The 17,696-nt window shown below is 36.3% G+C and overlaps 3 protein-coding genes across 4 annotated transcripts in view; 2 read left to right on the forward strand and 1 right to left on the reverse strand.

The window, feature by feature from the left end:
* The window catches only part of LOC140945742 (tubulin epsilon chain-like), an 8,799-nt gene extending 6,828 nt beyond the window's left edge, over positions 1 to 1,971 (reverse strand). Inside the window, exons 1-3 of one of the 2 annotated variants that reach the window (XM_073394793.1) lie at positions 1,878 to 1,966; positions 1,758 to 1,777; positions 144 to 197 (exon numbers count right to left, since the gene is read on the reverse strand). In XM_073394793.1, the coding sequence (XP_073250894.1) occupies positions 144 to 197; positions 1,758 to 1,777; positions 1,878 to 1,902 (99 nt within the window). In that variant the 5' untranslated portion in view covers positions 1,903 to 1,966. Of the gene's footprint in view, positions 1 to 143; positions 198 to 1,757; positions 1,778 to 1,877 lie in introns of both variants that reach the window. The other variant, XM_073394792.1, reaches the window with a different exon arrangement.
* A 43-nt stretch (positions 1,972 to 2,014) lies between these two features.
* On the forward strand, positions 2,015 to 7,070 carry LOC140945743 (large ribosomal subunit protein eL30-like). The gene is made up of 4 exons (XM_073394794.1): positions 2,015 to 2,096; positions 2,197 to 2,234; positions 4,358 to 4,503; positions 6,833 to 7,070. The coding sequence occupies exons 2-4, from the start codon at positions 2,214 to 2,216 to the stop codon at positions 7,023 to 7,025; spliced, it is 360 nt and encodes a 119-aa protein (XP_073250895.1). The 5' UTR covers positions 2,015 to 2,096; positions 2,197 to 2,213; the 3' UTR covers positions 7,026 to 7,070.
* Positions 7,071 to 9,586: 2,516 nt separating this feature from the next.
* LOC140945945 (uncharacterized) lies at positions 9,587 to 17,384 on the forward strand. Its single transcript, XM_073395008.1, has 2 exons — positions 9,587 to 10,521; positions 14,464 to 17,384. The coding sequence occupies exons 1-2, from the start codon at positions 9,990 to 9,992 to the stop codon at positions 15,066 to 15,068; spliced, it is 1,137 nt and encodes a 378-aa protein (XP_073251109.1). The 5' UTR covers positions 9,587 to 9,989; the 3' UTR covers positions 15,069 to 17,384.
* Positions 17,385 to 17,696: the final 312 nt, after the last annotated feature.

Below are 17,696 nucleotides of genomic sequence, written 5' to 3' on the forward strand. Positions count from 1 at the left end.
ACAATCTGTTGAAGTCCCATAAAAATATAAATTATTTTGCAAACAGACAGTGTGTTTGAATCAGTGAATGGTCCCCATCCCTCTAGATTCTGATGTAGATTTATAATACTGATTACGGTCATGGATGCTTGTTGCTTTGTTACCTTGTTAGTGCTTGCATGCTCTCTTAAAGCCAAGTCCCAAAATCTACATCCAATCTGTTTGAGGTAGAAAATAATCAGAGATCCACAAAGCTAACATCTGTTTAAATACCCATCTCTTGCCCCTTGGCATAATGTGGCTAAATGTAATTGAGGCAAAGTTAACCTTAAAGCAATGCTGGTCACCAGTTTTTCCAGCCATACTGGGGGTGGCCTAATGCCTCTAGCAGCAGCACCTCGTGACTTGTATACACAGTTGCTTGCTTGCAGTTCTTTGCAGATTGTTTTTGCAATAGCTTGTTGTTTGTGTGTCATTTTGTGCTTTGGTTTTTCCCATCCCTCCCTCCCTCTTGAGGGAAAGGCCAGGTAAGTATTGGTCAGTAAGTATTCCACTGAATTGTTCCGTGTGACAGTGCCGGGTGGGGGCCGCTCGCAGGGTTGCCATGGATACCTCCGCCTCATACTAGAGCATTGCCTGGCTCCACCAACTCTGTAGGCACCAGCGCCCAAGGTCATCTATTGGTGATGAGTTTAATTAAAATTACCAGTATATATAAAATCTGTTCCCAAGTCAAACCAGTATCCACCAGCTGGAATAAGGGTTTGGCTAGGGTTCTCATCCTGTTAACCTAGCTTGAACCTGAGAATAGATTTAACCCAGGTAATTGATACAATCAACTCCATAAGTGTTACAGGTAAAATTTAGTCTCAGTTTAAAACAATTAAGAAATGGACAACAATTTTCCATGGTCTGTACTCTTATCAACCATATAAACGACATCAAAATGTTCAAAACTCAAGTAGAACCACAAGCTGCAGGCAAATGATTTCACTGCATGGTCATTTCTATGTTCAATAAGAACACAGACCATGGAAAATTGTTGTTGACAGGGTTTTCATTAATAATTCTAGTAGCGGGAGAAAGGTGTAATATTACAAGGGAATATTTTCAAAGAGACTCCTCATCTGAATAAAAAATAGTCACAGGTTACCAAACGTTATCCGAAGAAATTTTCATAGTAAATGGAGAATAATTATTATTTGATCTCCAATGCCTAATGAACACCCTGTGTTGATAAATTTGTTGTTTACAATAACACAGCAAGTTTTGACATCGATTTTCAGTTTCTTGGAGAATCGCGCATGCGAAAAAGAGAAAAATTGCACCACCATTACCTCATTTCCATGGTTTGTACTCTTATCGAACATACCTCTCTACCTCTCAACCAATCAGCATGTGAGAAATCACTTAGTTATGGTAAAAAACTATTTGGAACTTTAATTACCAAAGTGATCTTTTCAGTCAATATTTTATTCTGTCCTCCTAAACAGATGGCATGATTTTTCATCTCTTCATGCATCTGGTCTCTCTTCTGGTGATATATCTTGTACTTGACTGTCTTAACTGCCAAAATAATGGGGAATTGGTCCAATCTTTTTCAGTCAAATGCCAGGGTGTGCTGTTCGAATTAACTAACATTTCAAAAGATAACGTTTACGTTCTTACTTTTTTTCATGCCTTCTTTTAAAAATTTTATCGCGCAATCTCAGCATCAAGACTAATAACACGCTCACAAGTGATAAATTAAGTTAAGCTTAAATTATAATTCATCTTACTTGGTTTCCGCATTGTCCCACTGTAAAACGGAGAGCACAAAGAAAGAAAATGAATGATTAAAAATTTATTATGTATAGCTATATTGAGCCACTTGTCTTTAAAATATATCAATAAATTACCTTGAACAACAATCGACTGAGTCATAATCAAGAGGATAACTGTCCAGAATAAACTTGTTTCAAGGAAGGCGCCATTTTGAAATTTCGCGCAAAATTTAGCGCTTGCGTACTGACACTACATACGGGGTATAAGAACAAGGAATTGTGGGTAGTTCGTTCTCTTCCATCTCTCGTGGCTGCCTTGAACGCTTTTCCTGGTGAAATACGAAAGTTTTCTAGGTATAACTACTGAACTAAACCGCTTGAAGCTTAGATTTTAATCCATTCCTTTTGTACTCCAGTTGGAATTGTTACTAAGATATTTTTATCTTGATCACAGGCGGTCAAACAGTAAAAATGGTTTCCTCAAAAAAACAGGTATGCAGTTCGACGTTCACACGTGTGTTTGTTGCTGAATTTACAACCAAAAATATTAACAGTTTCGAATTAAAAACAGACCATCTATGTCCTTTTGATGATGTCTGTAGATGATTTATTGTTAAATATGGTTTAATGGAGTAGTTAGATTATAGCAGTTTAATCTGTTGACAGATAGCCCAATGATTTTTATCATTCACTGTAATAGTTTACATGTTTTCATGTTACCTTTAGAAAGAAGTTTGTCTACTGCTGTAATTGTTTTTATATTTATTGAATGGAAATAAGGAATTCAGTTTGCTTTAAGAGCAAGATAATTTTTTGCTTTAACTTTAGATCACTGAGGAGGTAACTCAGCCCCTACCTACTCAGACTTTGGGTAGCCCATAACTATTTTTAACAATTGTGTGGTTCCAGAAACTATCCTTCCCCCCCCCCCCACCCCCCACGGAAGATCATTGGAAATTCCGAGGGGTTGGGGGTTCAAAGGTGGTAATTTCCAAGAGGTGGGGGGTGGGGGTCATGGGAAAGTACTTTTCCAAAGGGTAGCAAACCATGTACAAAACATTGAAAGCAACATATGATTGATCTGAAGCACAAAAACAAACCTACGTATGTTTTTTGAAACAAAAGTCAGTACTCCTGGCAATTGAGATGAGGTTAACATCATTAGCTTTAATGTTTCTGTTTTTCTTTGAGTTATCTAGCACTATAATCTCCAGAAGAACGATGTGTCTTTGGAACGAAGCCAAAACAGTCTAAAGTGGCGGATATAACTGGAGTCTTGTCCCCAGACTTCCCGTTTCGTCTCATTTTCTTCCGACCAACATTTAAGTGCTGTCACTTTCATTTACTGAGTATCCCATTTTGCTACCTTCAAATGTAGGAAACACATTTTTGATAGGTTTCATGTTTTATTAGTGTTTATTGGGGTAGTAACTCACAAAAAATGCGATGAGACGAGAGAACTTTCATTCCCATTTCTTACTCGACCATCAGAAGGCCCGGTAAAATTACTTCTGCAATCATGATGACGTTCACGAATAGCACATTGGCATGTGTCAGTGAAGTTTTCGGTCCTTAAAAACGAATCAACCTGAAGAAACTGACAAAATGTGTAGACAAATAAACAGCCAGAAAGGAACCGTTTAAGTTTCTGGGTTTTTTGCTATCGTTTGCTAAGTTGTTTAAGCGAGTGTAATTTAGGTGTTGGATATTTTCTGGAACCACACAATAATTATTTAGTCTTGCTTGCTTTAGCTGTGAGACTCCTGATGGTGAGCAGTGATTTTGTTAGGAATAGTTATGGTGCATTCTGGGACTCATCTTGTGAAAAATCATGAGTCCCAGTCAAAAAACAGCAAGTTTGAAATTGAAAATGCTTGGGCCTTTATATAACCAGAAAGTTAATTTGAAAACAGACTCCAAAACTCTGAATTACAGTGTATTGAAATTAAAATATAGTCCTTCTATTTTTAAGCACAACAGAGGCTAAACAACAGCCATAATAACTGCCACAAAGATAGCACAAACTAGCCAGATGTTTCTACAAATGCACATATTCAGATCGATCAATCAATCTTTGCGTCCTACGGGACGCGTGCCATTAATTATTCTGTGTCTGGGGATTTTTATGCAACAGGGACCCAGGACGCACTGGGTGAGGCTTACTGGTCAGATTTTGTAAACGTTCATTGTATACAAATGAGTCTTGTGAGGAACATGTGGTTTATTTTCAAGATGATTAAAATGACGCGCCTTGTTCACCGCATTTTTATGTAATTTCTCTCGAATTGAGGCCCTTAGTTTTCATGTATTTACACATGCGTACTCACAAATAGTTGAATACTATATAAAAAGTAAACGTCTTGAAAAATTGTTGTACTCAACCGGCAATAAAGTAGGGAGTGAAAAACTTTTAGTGAGGAAATCCTGTTTAACATAGAATTAATGGCTTCCTCATTTCTTATATCTAATCTCCAAGCAAACAATACTAAATGCTATTATAAGCATTCTTGTTCTTTTCTTAAAATGCAAAAGGTTGCTTGTTTGGAAGGCAGCTCAAAGTAACACCTCACTAGCCTAACAGGCCTGTCATCTAACAATATTTCTTTTATTTGCAGAAAAAGGCAATGGAGAGTATTAACTCTCGACTTGCTCTTGTGATGAAGAGTGGAAAGTATACACTTGGACTTAAATCTACTCTCAAAACTCTGCGACAGGGCAAGGCAAAGCTGGTCATCATTGCCAACAACACACCTCAGCTCAGGTAATGTTTATAGCTGGTAATATATAATCACAGCACTACTGGAAGGTAGTGCTTTATCACCTGTAACAACATTCTATAATGAGTGCTAAGGGTTGTGCAACTAGATTATGTTGCCATTAACAGAGATATTGGAAAACATTCATCATGGCTGTAATGGAGAAAGATGAAGATCTATCGTGACCAGTGATATATTGACACTTGACTTATCATTGCAACTTTAAGATATTAGGTCATTATTATTTCCTCTGCACTGGCAGTTTTTTTCAAGAATTGTTTACAAAAGCTGGTATCACTAATAGTTGCCTTGATATTCATTATGTTTGAACAAATTCAGTGAGAGCATTATAAAGAATGTCTTGTACTCAATTTTTGAGGTTGAAAGTACAGTAAACACTGAATGATCCTTGTTAACATTAACATAGTCAATGCTTAAATTTGAGAAGTATTGCCCCAAAGAACAAAAACTTTCAAGCCAAATTGTAGAATGTTAGCACAGATTAAGCAAAAACACTAAGAATTTTTTAATTTTTTTTTTTGAACTTTTGGTCATCAAAATTGTCGCCAAAGTGGTGAGTTTCACTGCAATTTATTTGCCAAATTTTTTTCCTACTTGCTGTGGTGATCAAAACAGTCACAGTTCTAAATGCTGCTTATGAAGATTTCCCAATAGTTATTTTTTAGGGGCGCCTATTGGGGAAATTTTAACTATTGCAATTGTATTGCAATAGGTCACACGGAAATTGCGATAGTGGAGGTACTATTGCAATAGCATTGCAATAGTTTTCAGCCTTCCCCTTTTTGTTTGCAACAATGCAAAATTGGCCGCCATGTTTGAAGTTTGAATGAACCTCAGCAATAATATAATAACCCTCTCTAACATTAGACCCAAAGCGGTTCAAGAATCAAGATGCTAAAACATTCTAGATGTAGGTGTAGTAGGATAGTAGATTGTTTTTAGTTTCTTTTTTACTGTTATTGAGACCTTGAGAATCAAAGATGGGTAAAAAGAGTATCTTTATTTTCCAAAGAAGTTAAAATGGTAGAAGTTTAGAAACTATCGAAACTATTGTTAGTTCGCTACACTATCACGATTGTTATCAGTGTTTCATATTTACTATCAATCCATCGCTATCGCAGCGTTAATATTGGATGCATTGTTACAGCCTTATTATTTTTATGTAGGTTCTGTTAATCATGGTCTGTATCATGAAATCTTCAAGAGTTACCTTTTAGATAAAACATCAAAATAAACAACAGCCATTTAAATTATTCATTGGTCTTATGTTTGAATGGTAATAAAATTGGAGCTTCTGGCCTTCCTTTGGGGAAATAAAGTCTTTTGATTTTTACCTTAGTTCACAAGTCTTGTGAGAATGATTTCCATGAATACAAGCCCTAGGATTTCACAGTAACGATCATTTTGGTACTCATTGTTCTCCTTACCAGGCGGCTACCAATAAAATTTACCGCTTGAAGAAACACTTCTTACCTCCTCAACAAATGAGGTGTTACTAAAATTAAAGACATGTAAGTTGTTTAAAAAAATACACAAGTTGTGATCCAAGCCGATCCTCACAAGAAAAGGAAGTAAATACGGAAAATCAAAAAGTATACACAGCTCTTCTCTCTGATTACTTTATTTAGATGCTGAATGGTACCTTTCAAAGCACTGGAGGCTAACAATTTTTTCATGGGCCTCTGTCCCAATTCTAGACTTTCTTGACCAGCAGGAAAAGTTTGCGACTTCCGCAACTTGTGTTACTCAATAAGCGGCAAAGGCAGCCTTCATTCATGAATTCTTTGTTTTGAGGTGTTTGAAATACTTTTCGGTCAATTGATTGACAAGATGCTCATAAACAGCCTTCATAAACGCAAAGCTCCCTCGCCCCGCCAGGAGAGTGCACCTCTGCCACATATTTTTAGCCTTACTGGTCAAAAATGGTCCCTTACCTGCTGAGCCAAAAGTTAGGGAGAACACTGGGTACTGTGTCATTACTATGTTCTGAAAAATAACAAAAACAACTGTCCTCATTGCCATTTTTCAACTTTTGTTTAAAAATTCTAATTAAGTAACCATACTCAAATTCTTTTTGTCTATAGCAATATAGTCAGTATATTTATTTCAGCCCATGTCTTCCACCCATATCATTCCTCAACTTTGTCGCTATTAAGCTAATGCACATTCTTCTTCCATCATGTTTGAAAAGATCCGTGATTACTTGTATCACAAAGAAGGAAAATAATTAGCTCAAATGTTTTTGATTAATATCCTGCTTGCATTTGAGGTTTCCAAAGTTTTGAGGTTAATAATTCTGTATTTATTTTGCAGGAAAAGTGAGATTGAGTACTATGCCATGTTGGCAAAGACTGGAGTTCATCATTACACCGGCAACAACATTGAACTGGGTACAGCTTGTGGCAAGTACTTCCGTGTGGCCGTCCTTAGTATCACAGATCCTGGTGACTCAGATATCATTCGGTCTATGCCCTCCGAACAGCAGTCCCAACCACAATCGTCATAAAATGCTGTAAAGAATGTGAAATAAATGTTTCTTGAAGACCGCAAATTGTTTTTTCTTTAATGGTGAATATTTTAGTACCGTCCCTTGCCATGCTTGCCTGTTAAAGTAATGGTTCGTTTCTGTGAAAGGACAATGCCTCAGTTTCCTATTCAGTATCTGCTGCTGTGAAGAAGGATGTCAATCTTATTTTTATTTTTACTTAGCTAACTCTCAACATGAGACAAATCAAAGCTTTGTCTTTAGCTACTAGTCAGTAAGGTCCTGGTTACATGAGACTGGCATGAACTTATACTTCATGGATGACTCAGTTATACATGTACGTATGGTTCTGTCAGTTGACTATGAAAATGGTAGGGCTTCTCATCAATCTCCACAGAGGACATAGTTCTTTCATCTTTGTGCATAAGATTGATCAGTTGTGAAAAAATAATTTTATTTCAGACTGGCTTGGCTAATAATATTATCATTTTGGTTTCCCAATCTGATCTCCTGGTAGCTCAGTGCTACTCCTAAAAGAAATAAAACCGGTCTGAGAAGAGTTTTTCACAGAATTATTGAGGAAAATAATATTTGGACCAGTATAAGTTGATGCTGGTAACAAGTAATCAAGGCTGAACTCTGACAGAAGGAAGGACCCCTAACCTACATTGTAACTCAGCTGGTTCTTGTCCTTATTGTCCCATGTGGAATGCGGGAAGTTCATCAAAGCAAAAAATATTTTAAGGGATAATTTTCATTGATAGGAAGGGAATCGCATTTCTCGTCACACTTTTTCTTCTAGAGTTTTTACTAAGACTGACTGCTTAAGGAGTGTGCTAACAGTCGACTCTTTCTAAGATGGACAGCTTTGGAACTACATGTAGCACTAGGTGTCTGTCTTGGAGAGATGATTGTCTGTCATAGCTAGTCAGCGAAAAGGGGTAAAGAAGAGCAGAGAACCAACTCTACACTGTACATGTAGGCATCCAATTCGGTGAGGTGTTCATCTTAATAAGAGTTGACTGCATTATAATGATATGTACAGGCACACTTGCGATAATTCCCTTGAGACTTTCATTGCTCCCATTTTGTGTGTGGGGCCCCATGCTTCTCCACCGTGTACTCAAAATAGTGCCTGGATAGAGCCTAAAAAAAATTAGTGTCCCAATAAATTTCCTAATTCTCCTTCCAATTTTATTTGATTGAGAATAACATGGAGGGTTTTACATTAGATCAGAGTCACATGGTTAGGGCCTTAGTCCATGCACTGCTTCAGTTGTTTACAGGCGAAATATACTGGCTTTTTGTCAGTTTTTTAATGGACACTAGCTATTAAGAGTGAAAGTGAAGAGTTTTGGTAATAATGTTCTTGTAATGTCAACCAGTGAGGAAAGTAGACCTTGTTTAAATCTTTATTCCTGCAATGTACTGTCAAATTTCAGATTGGATATAAGTTAGTTTTCTTTGGCAAGGAGAAATCGACAAGTTCTTCCTTGTGTAGGAAAAAACTTGGCTAGTTTCCCATAGTGAGCAAATAATTTATTAGTTTTTCTTTGACTAGGGATGAAACGTTCACATCTAAATGTGACCTCAGAATAAACAATGATCTTTTGCAGTGTTGTCTGCTAAATTATGAGTATTACAATGAAACGTATAGACTATGATCACTTCTCACTATTCCCTAAATCAATGCGGAGGTAGCAAAACTAGGAAGTTCACTCAGTCTATTTTGTAGACAACATGGCAGCAGTCCAAGGCAAGACCTCTCCCACACTGAAGCAAGTTTAAGCTCAAAGATGGGTGGTCTTTGTGAAAAAATAAAACAACAGATATATTCAAGGCTGGGTGGTTTCATTGAAAAAATAAGCTTAGATTAAACCAGCTCTAAATTTCTCTTTGAAAGGATTTTTCTTGAAGAGGATGCCTGATTATTATTAATGTTTTACTTTCTTGTTCTGATCATTTCTTCTTCCTGTGTATCCCATTGTAATTATGCATGACATTTACAACTGACACACAGGTCCAGGCCAAAAACGATACTATGAGAAATAATGGCATTAGTCTAAAACAATTTTATTACATGATTACAGTGAATTAAAAAGAATGTATGTTGTCATCTACACAATACTGCTAAAATTAACCCTGTGTCTAAGGATAATTATTTGTGAGTGGAAATATTTTAAGTGACATTCCCTAAAATTTTTCCTAGGACAAAAAAGAGATGAAATTACACCGTAATTTTTAAGGAAAAAAAACAAGCTGAGCAAGGCTAAGAATCTTTTTCAAGAAAAGTATTTTTAAAAGTAACATTATTGCAAAAAAATTTTTAATAGGTTGAATCAACAGCTATATTAGGAGATGAGGTCTCATAACTATATCGGACCAAGAACATTAGTACATGTTTATTATTTGTTTGGAATACGAAATGATCGAAAGTACAAGTCATTCGTGAAAGAATTTATGCACTTGAGTACAAAATGTGACGAATATTGCCTGAAAAATTAAAGTGACGTTGCTTCGGCTCTTATTCAGTTTATTGATCACGTGGTTTTCCTTCCTTTTATGGTTGTAAATCGTCGAACGGAAATGTGGTTTTCCTACGACAGGAACAGGAGCAGCGAGGCGTGTGATCTTTGACGCTGTTTTGCTGGGAAAATATAATATCAAAGTCTAATTTGTTTCGACCTTCTAACAACGGACAACAGAGGAAGCCGTATCTAATCTTAAACGGAAGTGAAATGAGCATAGATGGTCATTAACTTCCGTATATGTTTAAAAGTGCGTAGGATAAATATTGCTCTTTCGCCGCCTGGCAGCCACATCACTTTGTTACTAGCGTGAATGTTGAGTCACTCCAAAATATTTTGTCCTGAAGATTCCGTCGCGTAAATGATCCGTTCCGGAGTATGATTTCCAAAATGGGCTGCATTCTTGACGTTACATTGCTGGGTTTGGATTAAATAAATAGCGTCGCGGAAGAGTACCATGGCAGGACAAGCCAACATGAAGACCAACAGAAGAGTTCTCAGAGAAGGGTTTCTTCACAAGAAAACCAGTCTCCTGAAGCAATGGCGAACCAGGTTCGTGGTGCTCAACAGGCAGTTGCTTTGTATTTTCAAGAAAGAAGAAGATGAGAAACGTGGGAGAACAGCAGATGGTCGGATATTCTTGGTTGACATAGAAGCGATTGAGAAGTTTGAAACCAAGAAACGAAAACATTGTTTTAATTTGATCGTGGAAGGGAAGCCTTTCTTCAGCTTCTGCTGCAGTTCTGAGTTAGATAGAGAGCTGTGGATTCGATCTATTCAAGCAGGAAAGGAGAGTGAGTTAAAGGAAGAAGAAACTGATCCAATCAGGCGAAAGAGCATCAAGTTAACCGGTGGATTAAAGCGTATCACAATTCCTAGAGAGAAAGGACAAGGGTTGGGGTGCACAATTAAAAATGTTGGTGGCGTCATATTTGTGAATAGAATCCTAGAAGACGGCCCAGTTTCTACATCTGGAATACTGAGACCAGGTATAGCTTGTTATTTTTAATTTGCAAAGTATTTTCTATTTCTTATCATGCATCTTGACAACTCAGAAATTAGAACAGCATTTGTTTCACCTCATTTTAATCTGGTGTTATTTCATATCGCTCTGTTTATCCTGAAAACATCTGACATCTTTTAGTGTGGGCGGACTTTTCGACATGTAATTAATTAGAAGGTGTCCATTCTATGTAAAATTTCAATTCTAATGTGGCTTATGATTCATCGACGGAAAAACAGCTAATGGCTTGGAAGTCTAAGAAGCATAAAAGAACCAATAAGTCCCTTAAACAAAAGGTGGAAGCTTATGTCATTTTACGCATCTAAAGTTCACACAGGTGTTCATGTTTGCGGGCTATTTAAAAGAAAAATTGTAGGCTAAGGTCTATTCTAGTGGTAAACCATCTTCCATATTTCGAAGTCAAATTTTGGGCCATTTTAATAAGCCTTAACTTGATTTTATCGCTTTGAACAAGCGCATTTTGAAATGCACGTATCTGCCCCATTGTTCATTTTGTTGTGTCTAATAATTGTCAAATTTTCATGCCATTCAAACCTAAAATCACCCACTATTTGTGGTAATTTTCATATGCAAATACGGATATGCTGTAAACACGCAAATGTTCGCTTTATTGATTTCCAGACTCACAGTATTACATGGTCTTTAAGTGAATCCGTGTGAAGTCGTATTTTTTAATTTATTAGTACTATTACAACTTCTTCCTTTGTTATATTTCATACATATTATAATATTTACTTTTTAAAGCTTGCCGTAATCTCCATTGAAATAAGACGGCTAGTCTTGTTTTGAAAGAGGGTAATAGTATTCTCATTACACGGTGTAAAGTATTAGTCAAATTCTATGTTATTATTATTTCTTTTCTTATTTGATAGTTTTCTCCAAAAAATTCAACCACCAGAAGTCCCCTATTTAGCCCCCCTCTCTAGCCCCCAAAACCCCCTTTTCGGGGGGGAAAGTTATAAGTTCCCTGTCCCCAGAAAAGCTATGAACATGGGCTTATTCATCATAACCCAATAATTATTGTCAAAAGATGCAATGATCTGGTATGATTTATTCACATGCTGGAAGTTGAAATTTGTTTTGGTCCTCACCTGCAATACCTCCATTGTCATGTGCTTGACCTTTTCTAATTTGCGTCCTAGCTCTTTGTGGAGAATCGATACCAGTTTTTTAGTTGTTTGGAAATTAAAGCAATGTGGTACGCCGTTTCAGTAAATTAAATAAGTCCCCTCCCCCTTGCTCAAATAAGCCCCCGTTTAAGTCCCCCCCCCCCCTTCAAATGTGCTTGAAATAAAATAGGCCCCCTTGTTGGCTCCATAGAGGATATATGTTATAAATTATTTGCTTATAATCTAACCTCTAACTCACCAATCAAAAATGTATACTAATTTTTTATAGGATTAAGTAATATTATATTGAAAAAAAAGATGCATAACCCAGTATAGTGGATTAAATTGCTAAAATGTTAAGGTTTTTATTTTGCTTATTTTTTAATAAATGCAGTGGTGTTATAAAAGTTGTTTATAAATGTGAAGCATAATTTTAACAGATATTAAGATATTTAAATTTTTGGCACTTTTACAATATCAATATTTTTTACCAACACTGAAAGGCACAGTAATGTAAATATTTTGATGCTTAAAACTTACTACTCTGTTTTAACTTAACCAATTTTGTTAACTTTCATAGTGATATAACAGCTTAAAATTTTTGTATATTTTTTTGCATAACTTACAGAGAAAACACCTGCTCACCGCTTTCACTAAATTCCTTTTGGAAAAAAGATCTGAAAATTGGCTGCATCATTACTTTCACCAACAGCATCAGAACTGCTTATGTGTTGCCTGTTAACATCATAGGTTACAAGTTACTTCTTAACTTGAGCGGAAAATTTTAGCAATGTGAGTTCATTCATAAAATTTTTCACATGTGAAGTTGCAAAATTGCTATGACAAAGTATCCATGTATCTTACCTGACAGTCAGCTAATGATGGTCTCCAGCTTCAAAAATATTACAAATGAAGACATCAGGGCATTAAAAGACTGCACTCACTCTGTAAAATATCTAAACACGTAAAGACAGAACAATTTTTACCAGAAAGTTGTGAACTTGAAATTGCGTGCTTTAAACTTTTCTCAGTATAAACAATAAACAAGCCAAAAACTCATGATTGCAATTGTCAGCAAAGTTTGAAAATGGTACACTCAAGAAATAAGATTAACTAATTTCCCTGGCCCAAAGGTGCAGGAAATTAGTAGAATTTTGACTCAGAATTTTGTGAAATTATTACTTTCACTGAGCTGAGGTTTAGTTACCATTTGATCATACACATGAATCATCAACAGCTTTAGTTTTCAGTTTGACTATTAAACAGTTTGAGGCAACTTTTGGACTGTTTTGTTAGTTTCGTTTTTTGGCTGGTAATTAAAGAGGTTTTTGCAAATGTTTATCAGAATAAAATATGTCATGATTGTCATCCCAAGGCTCAGGTTTGTGGTGCTATACCCAGGCCCATGATGTAACAAATCCTTTTAATATGACCAACATTTTGAGGACATTAACCCCTTTGATGCTGATATGAGTATGCATGCATATATTTTCTTCACAGATCTTCATTCTTTTGGCTATGATACTGATGAGAATTTACTCCAAACAAATATTGATCATTTCCCTTTTCTGACAACCTTTAAATATAATATTTTATTGCTTACACATTACATACATATGTACACACAAAACCTTTATTTCTCTTGAAATTGTAGGTTTAAAAAATGTTCAAGTGAGGCCTTTAACTGCTATAACTAAAAATAATAATAAAATTAAGATTAAAATCTGATATTTCACTGATCAACGGCATCATCTTAGAGTAAATATAGTAAAAACTATAGTTAAATTTTTTTAAATTAGTTAAAACAACTAATTTCTCTAAGAGGTGTTAGCTACAATAGCTAATATCTCCAAGATTGTACTGTTGCAACAAGTGTTAAAATAAGGAGAAATAAGAACGCTCTTACAGCACAAGCGTTCAGTCTCGTTTGCTTGGAGATTTTAGATCGAGAAATGAGGAGGCAATTAATTCTACACGAAACAGCATTTACTTGCTAAAGGATTTTTGCTTCCTACTTTTTCAACGTCGAGTATTCTTCAGGATATTCACTTTTTATTTGTTTCTGAATTGATTTAGTACACGTGTTAGCGACGACCGGAAATATGTCTGTGGTTACAGGCTATATGTGTGTATAAATACACAAAAATTCAAGGGCCTCGATTCCAGAGAAATTACATCATTGCCAGAAATTTTAAAAAAAGTGATTTACATGGCACGTAATTTCAATCATCGCCGGAAATAAACCGCATGCTCATGACAAGACTCATTTGCATACAATGAAAGTTTACAACACTGACCATCCCAGTTTGGCTAAAAAAGATTCTCTTTTTTTTTCTTTTTTTCAACCACTCATGATCAGTAGTGTTCACTTGTTCCAAAGTAGTCAGCGCCCTCAAGCAATAGAATTTGTGGACCGACATGTTTCGGAAAGTTCTAAATTTAATCTTTCCTAAGCTTTCTTCGCAAAACATGCATGACTTCGGTTACACAACAATTATTATTCCCAGTTTCCACAGTCTCTGCTTGGAATGCCTAGCACAATGATCCCCCTTTTGTATCATAAATACAAAGAAAAACGGGTTGCAGATTATGGATCTCGCTGCTTATGCAAGCGAGACTAATTACTCTGGTCATTCTCAGGGGTGAAAGGTTTAACAGGGATCCCACTGCATGAACGTGTAACTGCATGATGGCTGCCTGTGAAAATCTTTAAGGCTGGGGTTAAAATTAGTCTCTCTAAGACTGCTAGAAGTTTGTGATTTTAACTTACAATAATTATTGCCTCTGTAATTAAACAGGAGATCAGATTCTTGACATCAATGGCATTGAGATTGGAGGACGTTCTGTATCTGAGATCAGTGAAATAATCAAAGGAAGCCCAGAGATAGTTACATGCACAGTCAAACCATCCTCAGATTACCGTTACTGTGACACAGGCCAAGTAGGTGGGCACACCGAATATGCTGAAATAGACTTGGATTCATTGAAAGCAAAAGGTGATGATGATGATGATGATGATGATGATGACGATAAGAGTGTGTCCAAAAACGGGAGCATTGGCAGGGACAAAAAACATTCTGATGCAAAGCCTCAGCAGAAAAGACATTCACTACCATCAGTTCTGCCAGACCCAATATTGGATGCTGGAGCCTCACCAAGGAGCAAAGAGGACACACTAAATTATCTTGAGTTGAACTTTGGAGAGAACCGACCTCGTAATAAGAGTGATGTGTCTCGGTCACCTAAAGTCCCACCTAGAATCAACAAACCACAAAACAAGCCTGCTTATGTTGAGCTTGAGTTTAAAACCAAAGACAGCAAAAGCCAGAGCTCTGAAAGTGCAAGAAACAGTACTGCTGCTGGAGAAGTTGACAGAAAGAGTAATTCACTTCCGCGACAATAAAATAGTCCTTTCGAGTTAACAGGTTTTAAGTTCCAGCATGTCACATTTCAGCTTTGTTCCCTTGAAGCATCTGTCATGTCTTTAGAATTCAGGTAGGGTTGATGGGACCATTGGGCTGCAACAAGAACAGATTTGAGGGTCCAACCATTATTATTACTTTAGTAAACTTGCACATTGACCTGAATCTGGAAAAATCTCGCACCTGGTGACTGAAAGAGTTGCAACTTGAACAAACAGTTACAAGAATTTAACTGAATAGCCTGCATGGCAATAGTTTATCGCTTGCACAGCAATGTTTCCCTATTGGTGTGCTCTTTAGATCGTGTTCATTTAACAAAATGTATGGGCTCACGGGTCGGCTTTTTTGTCTCTTCATCTTCTACCCTTTTCTTCTGTTTCTTACGCTTTATGCACTTTGGAAAGCAAACAACTGCTGTGCAGGCTATGGGAAATAGGATGTTCCAGCCACCCCCCACCACCCACAAAAGGTTTCTAATTTTCACTTGTAGGTATTTCAAATGAGCTGAAATACCACTGCTCTAAGCCAATCAAATTGCAGAAATTTCTCTTGTAGTAGTATAATTAAGGCAAGGCTGCAGTGAAACATTACACTGGTTCCACACTTCATAAAGCACAACTATCTGTAAGCTAGTACTGCTTCAATCTAGTGAGGATAGAAAACCTGTGGTCTTTAAAAAAATTATTTATTTTAATTATTATATACTCCTTAAAAAAAATGAAAACTTCCCCTGGAAATATTGCAGCAGTTTAATGTTCACTGCGAAACCCAAGAGCCATGAAATGTTTATATGTGATAGAGCCATGTCAGCTTTATTTTAATAGTATCTTAGAAATATATTGTTATGTACTGTGTGCAATTTATGCGTCTTGGGAACATATTAAATAAAATATTTCATAATAACCTGTAGCTTATCCAATTTTATCCTATTTATTGTAGCTAATTCAGCAAAAAGACAATGGCTGATGATCATAACTTAAACAGAGAAATTTAAAAAATATCATATCGTTATTATTTATTGATTAGAGTGCCTAGTACTTCAAGTACTGTGAGTCATTGTGTTCTTTATGTCAGGGAAGTATGTATACAATTAGCACACACACAGGGGAAGGATTGGATTAACATGCTTTTTTAACCATTGTCTCACATTTGCATGGTTTTCTCAGCCCACTACTTCAGTTTTGTTTTTTATTGTAGTCGTAACTTAAAATCCAGGGCCGGGTTGTTCAAAGCTGGGTTAAGATAACCCAGCGTTAGTGGAAAGTTTCAAATATTCAGATATGAAAGCCTAAAAAGCAAATTCAGTTTTTTATTCTTTTTATTCACAATTGGATGATTTGATGCTCTAAAAAGAATGAGAATATTATCCTGAAAAATGCTTTTGAACAATAAGAAACGAAACCTGGGTTAAAATTTTACCCTGGGTTAGCACTAATCGGCCTTCGAACAACTGGGCCCAGTACAGTAATTGTTTAGAAGTTTTATACATAAAACTGTGTTCCACTTTGATATTGTGAAGGCAAAAAAGAACACTTTGAAAAATTTTCAAGGCTTTCCTTTTTTAATGGAATGGGAAGCCCTTGAATTCATGCATCTTTAAGTGCCTTTTTTGCAATGCTCTTTTTTGTCTCAGTGTATTTTAAGTAACGATCGGGGTAAGGGGAATAGCAATTTCTTTTGTTATGCGGCAACGGTGCTTTCCCCACATAGGAATGTTCTCATTTTTACACAGAGAATGCATAAACCTACATTAAAGCCATTTACGCAATAAAATGCTTTACACTCCACTTTGAAAGGGTGTTTTTTTCTGTTAAAAGATTTTGACCAATCACAAGAGTTGAAAACAAAAGTTTACGATTTTACATGTTCCCCACATAGGATTTCTTTGTTATTCAAACTGAGACCAGATTTTGTTATATGGAAGATGGTTGGAAAGTAAGGATGAATATATGTACCGCTTTATGAAGTTTTGTTAACTTTTGCTGTTTAAGCCAATCAGAAGTAAGAACAGACAATAGAAAAGTTAGTACCTTTAATTCCAACATGTTCGTTGCCGTTGTTGCTATTGTTCTTATCTGGACCGTTTCTTAACTTTCTAACTTGTATGCACTGTATGTTGCTAGCTGAAGGAGTCCTAAGGAATGACCTTTCAAATGAATGTTATGGGGCACATCATGGGGCACTACTTTAATTTCCTGTTCTCTAATCGTTTTAATTTGATTTTGTGAAGCACATTATGATCTTTTTCAAGAATTAAAATTCTGCAACAAGAATAATATAACACAAGTACCTCATAACATGGAGATATCTAGATTTCAACAAATCCTGGTAAATGTACATTGAGAACTTTGTGTTTAAAAACAAAACTGAGGAGTTTTGCATTTTTGATGCAACCCATGTAATCCTCCAGACCTTCTTGATGGCCTCACTCTTTTGGGATGATACGGATGCTGAGTTGGTCCACATGACTACATGTACATGAAAACCAGCCTTTTTACTGTTATAGACTTCAGTTCTATTCAAGCAATTACCACTGGTGGATCCAGCGGAAGGACACCAACCCACCCCCAAGCCCCACCCCACCCCCCCCCCCATCCCCCCTTTCCTAG

The sequence above is a fragment of the Porites lutea genome, chromosome 8 (assembly GCF_958299795.1).
Source record: "Porites lutea chromosome 8, jaPorLute2.1, whole genome shotgun sequence".
In the NCBI taxonomy this organism is placed as follows: domain Eukaryota; kingdom Metazoa; phylum Cnidaria; class Anthozoa; order Scleractinia; family Poritidae; genus Porites; species Porites lutea.

Excerpts from the sequence above, each read along its gene's own strand:
- LOC140945743 (XM_073394794.1), top strand. The coding sequence starts at position 2,214 with ATGGTTTCCTCAAAAAAACAG. Across the intron at positions 2,235-4,357 it reads TGGTTTCCTCAAAAAAACAG|AAAAAGGCAATGGAGAGTAT; the intron begins GTATGCAGTTCG and ends TTTTATTTGCAG. Across the intron at positions 4,504-6,832 it reads AACAACACACCTCAGCTCAG|GAAAAGTGAGATTGAGTACT; the intron begins GTAATGTTTATA and ends TTTATTTTGCAG.
- LOC140945945 (XM_073395008.1), top strand. The coding sequence starts at position 9,990 with ATGGCAGGACAAGCCAACATGAAGACCAACAGAAGAGTTCTCAGAGAA. Across the intron at positions 10,522-14,463 it reads ATCTGGAATACTGAGACCAG|GAGATCAGATTCTTGACATC; the intron begins GTATAGCTTGTT and ends GTAATTAAACAG.